General features: G+C 41.3%; 1 protein-coding gene across 1 annotated transcript; it reads left to right on the forward strand.

Moving 5' to 3' along the window:
* The first annotated feature begins 4,490 nt into the window (after positions 1-4,490).
* Positions 4,491-9,415, forward strand: LOC145486041 (uncharacterized). The gene has a single exon (XM_081464741.1). It carries the CDS (start codon positions 5,336-5,338, stop codon positions 8,540-8,542), a length of 3,207 nt encoding a protein of 1,068 aa, XP_081320867.1. The 5' UTR covers positions 4,491-5,335; the 3' UTR covers positions 8,543-9,415.
* The last annotated feature ends 289 nt before the right edge of the window (positions 9,416-9,704 follow it).

Consider the following 9,704-nt stretch of genomic DNA (forward strand, 5'->3'; position numbering starts at 1 on the left):
TTCAATTGGACATATATCACAGTTGAAAAGTTAATGTGTATAGTTTTATGCAGTGACAGATTTGTTTTGAAATTGATGCCTTGCTGAGACCTGGTTTTTAAAACCCTAATTTCACCTAAATCATTTAATTATACCTGACTGCAAAAGGAACACTTCCTAGCCTTTTTGCATCAGTACATAGCTGAAACATTATCCACTCATCATCATTATAATCAGTTCTGCTTCCACGTTTGGAGATTGGGGCCAGCAAAGAAAAGTAGAAATCACTTATTGGCCTCTCATAGTTCCTTCCATTGATGCCAAAGCAAAAAGATATGCTAACAATTATTCGCCAGGAAACAAAACCATTTACACACTGTTTTCCTGCAAGGGCAATACAGCAGTATTTTAAACATATTTTCTGAAACACCAACTCTAAGCCTGCATTTATAAACAGTTCCAACTTTTTAAAATTGTGGAAGACGCTGTGGTGCGGTCGTGTTATTCTTGGAAGAAATAGATCTAAACTGAGGGGGATTCTTGTGATGTTGATCGCCCTCAACGAAAAGACACATCCGACCACTTTCGGCACTTTCAGCACTTTCGTGGTTCAGTCTTTTTCGCCCCATCGTAGAGTGCTGACTCGACGAAGGTGATTCTCCAACCTGTTGCGAGCCACTAAATCTTTTCACACAAGACCTTACGATCGACAATTCCTGCGAAGAAAGTGATGCCAGATACAAAGAACGGAATTCTTTAACATTCAAGACATTCGTAATGATATGCGAAAGTAAAACACGTGAAATTATTACATTCCTGGTGATTCAGCGCATGCAGGCATGAGCACAAGGATGTTATATATAAGACTATAAATACTGAGTTCAAGCAGAATAACACTCCTTTCGTGCTTAGTCTCAGCCAGCGGAGCAGTGAAGGGAGGATCGGCCCACCCACCCACCCTGACCAAATTCGCATGAGTCAAAAATACTGCTACCCTAAGCCGAGCTGTTCCGCTTGGCTTAGACCGCTGAGCAATATTATTTACCATACCTTATTCTAACTGAGGATGAATAGAGTGTTATGGAATAGGCTACTATTCTTCACCTTTCAGTTGCAACAGCGATAAGTGTTGCGCCGTGAGTCAAACAATATGGAGAATTGGGAGAATCCTCCATGTCTTCCGTTTTAAACACCGCTGGTCACAGCTTTTTCACATTTTCGCGCCAGCACAACTGTACATTACAATGTAAACAATTCGTTGCGTGTCCAAATCAAGCGACTTCGTTGTCACTACCATCACATACAATAGTTTCTATATATAGATCAACACCTTTCCCGGTGGGTCCAAAACCATTACAAAATACAGAAAGCCGTGCACAAGCTCTTAGAAATGCCTTTCCAATCTCAAAATCACGTGTTGAAAAATATTTTCGCTGGTTTTCTTTGTTGATACGTTGAGGAAATTAAGGTTACTTCCCACTTCGCAGGTGCCCTTCGGGAAAAAAATCGTACGCGCGCCAGTTTCAATAAAATCCCAACAAACTATATATCATAAGAAAGCTAAATAACTGTACTTTACGAAAAAAAAATACAATTTCAGCAATGCTTTCTCTTAGGAAGTGTCAGGAGGCGATAAGGCGTGAAACGACCTAGGCTTCTTCTATTGAATTTATCGGCTATCGGATTCCGCAGTACGAGTAAAATGGCTGTACAGTCCTATTCACAAGGTATCAATCAACAAAAGTGTGTAGGGCTTTTTCGATATTCTGATTGGTTGTCTAGATATTTACATCTAAAGTTGGAGTAGCTAAAAATATGCGAGAAGTGTTGCGTAAATGGACGCAAACCAATGGAAACACAAACCGATGGAAGTTTAAAAAATACAATGTTGAAAATCAGGAGAAATTGCGGGTAGTAGTTTTCAACATTGTATGGGGGTTGGGGGGTGGGCGGCGAGGTTAGGCAGGTGAAGTTGTATTCGCGTCTGGCGTGTGCACAAAAGCGTCAAAAGTGCAAATGTGTCCCAACACTTTTGTCCATGATTGTAGTTTTCACTGGATCATAAGCGACAGAATCATAAGCGAAAACGCTTTTCTGCTTCCGACTCCGTTGGTTTGATTTTCACTAGATGCCAGTGTATCACACGCGTATTACGACTCCGACGCTAGTGAAAACTGCCGAGATCCGTCGGCGGACGACGAGTACTGGCTTTATAGCTGTTTATTAAAGGCAAACGGTTAACCGCCGGAGTGAGTTAGTGAAACCAGCGTTTCGAGCAATAGCCCTTCGTCAGCGTTATAGCATAAGCTCTGACGAAGGACTGTGCTTGAAACATCATCTTCACTAACTCATGAATAACAAAGTCTTTCCTGCAAGATAAGAGTTAGACTAAATTACTGTCTCGCGGAAAAAGGCCGGTGGAATTTATTAGTTGACACTCGTCTATGTAAGAATTTGAATGGAAATTCTATTAACGCGGGTACTCGTGGTGCATTTCTTAGCAAAATCGTTGTTTTCTTCGGGTTGGCAGTAGCTTCTAACGAAGACATTCTTTGGGCTTGTCACGCAATCTCCCTCTCCGTGGGGAAGAAAGATTGTGCGCGGGGAGGAAGATTGCGTGACGAGCCCGAGGAGCGTCTGCATAGGAGGCTACGTTAGCAGAAGAGAGCAATAAAATAATCTAGAGATTTAGCCAAGCCTAAAAGAGGAGCTCCTGGGTCGGGTTGTTCAAAACCCGATTAAGGTGGTATGGTACCCTCAAATGGACCGGAAAGTTTGTTTAAATATGGTGAAGAAAGATCAATTGTGTGCTATTGCACTCAAAAAGAGAAATTAAATTGCTAGAGTTTCACTGAAAATGGTTGCTATGGAAACCAGCCACAGCCTTTTGAGGTAGTGTTTTATAGTGTTGACGCCAACACTTCCTGCTCTTTTACAAAACAAGATTTAACTGTCAAATAAGCATATCATGTAAGTTTCTGTTTTGTTCTGTGCAATGAACCTAAGTTTTGACAGTTAACTCTTATTTTCAGTGCTTTTTACAGCTTTATTTGGAAATAACCTTATTTTTTACCACACCCAGTGGACAAATCATCTCATCTCACGTGACAGACCTTAAAATGTTACGATTTTTTTGGTTTATGACATCACGACACTATTGGTCTTTGATCAGCCCAAGTTTCGGGAATTCTACTTAAAAACCTTGCAAAGTAGAAATGTTGGCACGAAGTCAGTCGGTACAAAAGTAAACTTTTGAGAAAAATGCACTTTAAGTTTCTTACACGAAGTATTAATCATTTAACGAGCCACAAATAGCGGGGAAGGGGGGGGTGCAGATTGGATCTCGGGGAAGGGGGTGCAACGGTTGTTCTATTTTGTAAAAAGTTACTGCAGTTGTGGGAAATATTCCTTTTCATAAGGGAAATAAATGAGCCTGTGATGGCAATTTGAGGCAAAGCTTTTCACAAATAATTATACTAATCAAGTTGTGCATGTCTTAAAAGTTTTCTTCTAAATAGTTTCGTTCATATAAGTTAAAAATAATCTATATTTTTGGTCACATTCTCATAGTAAACAGTCGTTGCTACGGCCCTTGCTACGTGAAAAAACTTATACCACTGTGTACTTTCCTTAAATCTCACACTCATCTGGAAGGAAATTCGGCAAGATCGTATCAAAATGCTTTTGACAAGTCCTCAAGGGTCTTCAATCTTGTATTTCCAGGAAATTGAATTTTTCATGAACATCGCCATATTTTAGGGTACCATACCCCCTTAAGCTAACCCAGGATAAGCGAGAAATTTGTTTTGAGTTTTGTAACTTTGCGGTGAGGTTCTCTGTTTAGATTTTTTTGCCTTCTGTTTTCCGTTTGAATAACATCAAACTACACGAAGCATGAGCAGTGAAAAAAACATTTATACAAGAAACTTTTATACTTTAAGGTGATTCCTTAGTATTGCATTGCGCATCCCTACTGCGCACGATTTTTGCGTCATTAGCGTGCGTACATGAGCGCGTGCGCGTACAAAACTTGAGAGATTTCTCTCAAACTAAGCTCGATAGCGAAATAAATGCTCCTTTTCTCTTAAAAGAGCAAGGTGGCTCCCGATTTTTTTTGCAGGTATTTGCTAAGAACAGTCTAATAAAGAACATATTTGAAGAGGAAAAAAAGTTTGATGGTAGAACATAATTTTTTTTTTGGAAAATAGCTCCGTACTGGGTGTATTTTGGCCAAGCCGAGGACTTCAAACTAACCAAGGAACTGTTCGAAAAAGTGCAATATTCCCACAACCAGGCAATCAAAAACAGCTTAAATGAAGCAATACTGCTTATGTGAATAAAAGAAGTTTTACTTTCAAGACAATTAGACTTAATTTTGTATGAAGGTGATTCGAATTTTTCACGTGCAACCAGTAAAAATACCCCATTTTAAGAGCCTCCTGACGCGTAAAAAAGCGTGGTGACCCCACTTATTTATTGTGCCACGATGCACCATGATGCGCGACGTTGTTTTTCGTTGTTGGGCGCACTCGCCCGCGGTACATGCCGCTAGCCATATTGACCATGAAAAAAGAGCTCCGTGGTTTTCTATTTCTATGCTTGCATGTAGTTCTCTTAAAATAGTTATGGTGCTCCGCTTGGCGGCCCTTTTTATTTTACAGTTTATTTTACAAGTCGTCTTTGAAACTAAAAGTTCAGAATCTGGGTTTTTTTCTGCTTGGTGACAAAGCAAAAGATAATGAAAGCCAAACGCCTAAAGGCTGTCCTGGGGTTGGGACAATGCCCAGCCCCTGCACAGTAATAACATTTCGAATTAATTTTGCTATTTTATGCCAGTCAACTCTTCAACATAAGGTAGCTATAATTATATTACCCCAACAAGACCTTAACCCTTAATGCCCTCAGCGCTAGAGGCCTTTTGATGTTGCAACAAACCCCTGAGATTAAAAAGAGAACAAATGCCCTGCTGAGTATTGACAAAATTCAAAATACAAATCCCGACACGTGCGATTTTACGACTTGAACGGCGAAGAAGTTAATGATTCGTTTTATCACAGGGAACTGCACAATAAGAGATTACAAGAAAAGAAATTGCCTTGATTAAATGGAGGAGTTATTCCTGGCTGCTTTTCACTGACTGTTAAAATACAGGAGCACGCAACGGATCTGTTGATTGAAACATTTGTTCTCCAGCCGGTTCCTTAATCAGCGAAGGAAAAGATCATCACAGATACATCTAATCACAGTCTTTGATCTTATTAACCTGCCACATTTTCTTATAGTTTTTTTTTGGTGTTTTCTAGGTGTACCCTGAAAAAACCATGCAACTTGACCAGATTAATACTTGTATAAACCAATGATGAAGAGAAATTTAGAAAACTACGTGCGAGATCTAAACATTGCAAAACAATCAGGCGATAGGGCCGGACAAGGACGTGCTTATTGCAATCTTGGTATCGCTCACAGGAATATTGGTGATTTCAAACAGGCCATAGATGATCACAAACAACATCTGAGTATTGCAAAGGAACTGGGACAGAGAGATGAAGAAGGACATGCTTATGTATATCTTGGCAACGCCTACCGGGGTCTGGGTGATTTCAAACAGGCCATAGATTATCACAAGCAACATATGAGTATCGCAAAGGAACTGGGACAGAGAGATGGAGAAGGAGGTGCTTATGTAAGTCTTGGCAACGCCTACCAGGGTCTGGGTGATTTCAAACAGGCCATAGATTACCACAAGCAAGCTCTGAGTATTGCAAAGGAACTGGGACGGAGAGATTTAGAAGGACTTGCTTATGGAAATCTTGGCATCGCCTGCTGTAGCCTGGGTGACTTCGAACAGTCCATAGCTTACCACAAGCAACAACTGAGTATTGCAAAGGAACTGGGACGGAGAGATAGAGAAGGAAGTGGTTATGCAAATCTTGGCAACACCTACCAGGGTCTGGGTAATTTCAAAATGGCCATAGATTACCACAAGCAAGCTCTGAGTATTGCAAAGGAACTGGGACGAAAAGATGTAGAAGGAAGCGCTTATGGAAATCTTGGCAACGCCTACCAGGGTCTGGGTGATTTCAAACAGGCCATAGATTACCACAAGCAACATCTGAGTATTGCAAAGGAACTGGGACAGAGAGCTGGAGAAGGACGTGCTTACGCAAATCTTGGCAACGACTACCAGGGTCTGGGTGATTTCAAACAGGCCATAGATTACCACAAGCAACGTCTGAGTATTGCAGAGGAACTGGGACAGAGAGATGGAGTAGGAAATGCTTATACAAATCTTGGCAACGCCTACAAGAGTCTCGGTGATTTCAAACTGGCCATAGATTACCACAAGCAAGCTCTGAGTCTTGCAAAGGAACTGGAACAGAAAGATAGAGAAGGAGGTGCTTATGCAAATCTTGGCAATGCCTACCAGGGTCTGGGTGATTTCAAACAAGCCATAGATTATCACAAGCAACATCTGAGTATTGCAAAGGAACTGGGACAGAGAGATGGAGAAGGACTTGCTTATGGAAATCTTGGTATCGCCTACGATAGCCTGGGTGATTTCAAACGGGCCATAGATTACCACGAGGAACATCTGAGTATTGCAAAGGAACTGGGACAGAGAGATGGAGAAGGAGCTGCTTACGCACATCTTGGCAACGCCTACTGCAGTCTGGGTGATTTTAAACATGCTATAGATTATCAAAAGCAAGCTCTGAGTATTGCAAAGGAGCTGGGACAGAGAGATGGAGAAGAAGCTGCTTATGCAAATCTTGGCATTGCCTACCGGAGTCTGGGTTACTTCGAACAGGCTATGGACTGCCAAAAGCAGTCACTTTATATTGCAAAAGAATTAGGGCGAAGAGATGGAGAAGCAAAATCTTATGGCAACATCGGCAATGTTTATTATCTCCTTGGTGATTTTGAACAAGCCATAGATAATTTCCAGAAAGACCTGAGCATTAGTAATGAACTTGAGAACCGAGCTGGAGAAGGAAAAGCGTATGGCTGTCTTGGCAATGCTTGCCACAGTTTAGGTGATTTTAAACAGGCCATATATTACCACAACCAAGATCTGAGCATTGCAAGGGAACTGGGAGAGAAAAAGGAAGAAGGGCGTGCATGCTATTCTCTAGGTCGTGATTTCGAATTATCGGGTGATTTACATGAAGCCCTCAATTATTATCGATCCAGTGTAAAGGTCTTGAACGAGACAAGAAGTCTTCTTCAGTCTGAGGATACGTGGAAAATAAGCTTCCGTAACGTTTGTCAGGATTCTTACACTGCCCTGTGGAGTATTCTACTACGTCTTGAAATGCCCGAGGAAGCTTTGCGTGTTGCTGAACAAGGACGAGCACAGGCCTTGATGGATCTGATGAAATATCAATATGGCTCTGAATCACTAGCGCCTGAGTCACTGGAATCTAAAGCAACAACGACTGACATATTGAGTGAGATTCCCACGCCAACAGTTTTTATCGCACTGAAAGATAACACAGTCAATCTGTGGCTAATCATGGGTACAGATGTCCATTTTGAAAAAAGGACCATTGAAGATGTGTCCTTGTTCATGGAAAATGCCTTCAAAGAAATTGGTGTTGGTGTCAAGGTTAAATGCGAAAATCGTTCGCTGGATGACCGAGAAGGTGAAGCACCGCTCAGTGAAGAATCTTGTCAGCACATGGCAGATTGTACAACTAATTCTCTGCGCGTCTTGTTCGATACTGTAATTGGCCCAATTGTACACCTTCTCAAAGGCGATGAATTAATCATTGTCCCGGATGGCCCATTGTGCTTGGCGCCTTATGCTGCGTGTGTGGATGAAGCTTCCAAATATCTTAGTGAATCTACCAAGATCCGCATTCTTCCCTCGCTTACAAGTTTAAAATTGATCACAAGTTGTCCAGAGGGCTACCACAGTAAGAATGGAGTGCTTCTTGTGGGAGATCCATGCTTGGAGAAAACCAAGAAAAAGCACAAAAGATTAAACCCTTTGCCAGGGGCCAGGAAGGAAGTACAGATGATAGGCGAGATTCTTAACTCCAAGCCTCTTACGGGAGAAGAAGCAAGTAAAGATGAGGTGCTCAAACAGCTAGGCTCAGTTACCTTGGTACACATTGCAGCCCACGGTGACATGGCAGCCGGCGAAATTCTTTTGGCTCCAAATATTGCAGGGACATCCAGGACCCCCGAGGAGACAGACTACATGTTAAGAATGTCAGATGTACAAGCTGTGCAGCTGCGAGCGAGACTTGTTGTACTCAGTTGCTGTCACAGTGCTCAAGGGAGGATTACACCTGAGGGTGTGGTCGGTATTGGCAGGGCTTTCCTGGGTGCTGGTGCTCGTTCTGTGTTGGTGTCGCTCTGGGCAATTGATGACCAAGCCACTATGGAGTTTATGAAAAGCTTCTACGAACATTTGGCCCGCGGGCATAGTGCTAGTGTGGCTCTCAACTGGGCTATGAAATGCCTCCGAGAGTCAGAGAAGTTTTGTGCCGTGAAGCACTGGGCTCCGTTTGTCCTCATTGGTGATGATGTCACGATGGAATTTGGACAAAATCAATAAGAACATTTTGGATACCCTTTACTTTTAGTTGACTTCAGTTTGCTCGCTGATTTGGGCAAAGGTTTGCCCTGAAAAAAACTCAACTTTGTTAAATTGGTAGATCCGAGTCCAGAAGCTTCTTAACGGGCAATGGCGGATGTAAGTTACCTGGGCACGGCTTCAAGAATGTTTACTTGTGGTCTTCACATGCTTTTCCAGTAAAGTGCCCTTAGCAATCTGTCTACGGTGGAACTAAATTCGGTAGACCCCTGAGATATTGCAATCATATGACCTCGCAGGGATGACGCAGACCATTGCAAACAGAAACTGTGTAAACGCAAGTCAAGACGACCACTGGTCAGTCAGTGCTAAAATAGCGCATGAGGAAGAAAGAGTTGAGACTGAAACGCGAATGCAAAACAAGGCCAAGCTAAGATGACTAGAGTGCTTCCACGCGAGTGACTGATCAGTTGATACTGTCACATATAACACAACATTTAGTATATGTAGGGTGTATATATCGTTTACTGTTTTCATATTCGGGTTCTATAGCTCCATATCGATTAGGTTTAGTTTCTTAATAAACATATTTGTCGAACTTCCACCCTCACGCGTGGATTACATTCGAATACGCATTTACCAGTTTAGTTTACTTTTAAAACATACTCATATGTCTCCGTGACATTGCGGAAAAGTAAGGAGTATTTATATTAGCGCGTGTTAGATGTTAAATTATAGTAAGGGATTTATCTCTTTTAGTTTTCTTATATCCTAGAGATTATTTTGTTTTGTATTTGTATTTTAGGAGCTTTATTGTGTGTTCCCGTTGTAGAATAATCGGGATATATACTTTTATGTCTGTGAACAACAACCACAACCGCAACTGGCTTTAATTGTGTGACCATAAATACATACAATGTTGCAAAAGCTGTTTTAAACTAAAACGAAGACAATAATATTTATCGTGAATATATAATAAGGCTAGTATAAAGCAATCAAGTTGCATCGGTTTGATTTAAAGAAACACATTGCGTAGATCAAAGCAAGATCAAATGAATTTCGCTAATTCAAATTAATAACATAATGATTTGTGGAAGTCATAAGTTCGTTGATTGCTATTAATGGAGATAATATTGTTTAAAAGTCGGAAGATATATTTTGTATTTTTAAACAATTCGTCTTT

The sequence above is a fragment of the Orbicella franksi genome, chromosome 4 (genome assembly GCF_964199315.1).
Source record: "Orbicella franksi chromosome 4, jaOrbFran1.1, whole genome shotgun sequence".
Lineage (NCBI taxonomy): Eukaryota > Metazoa > Cnidaria > Anthozoa > Scleractinia > Merulinidae > Orbicella > Orbicella franksi.

What these genes read in the sequence shown, in the direction of transcription:
- LOC145486041 (XM_081464741.1), top strand. Translation starts at nt 5,336, where the DNA reads ATGATGAAGAGAAATTTAGAAAACTACGTGCGAGATCTAAACATTGCA.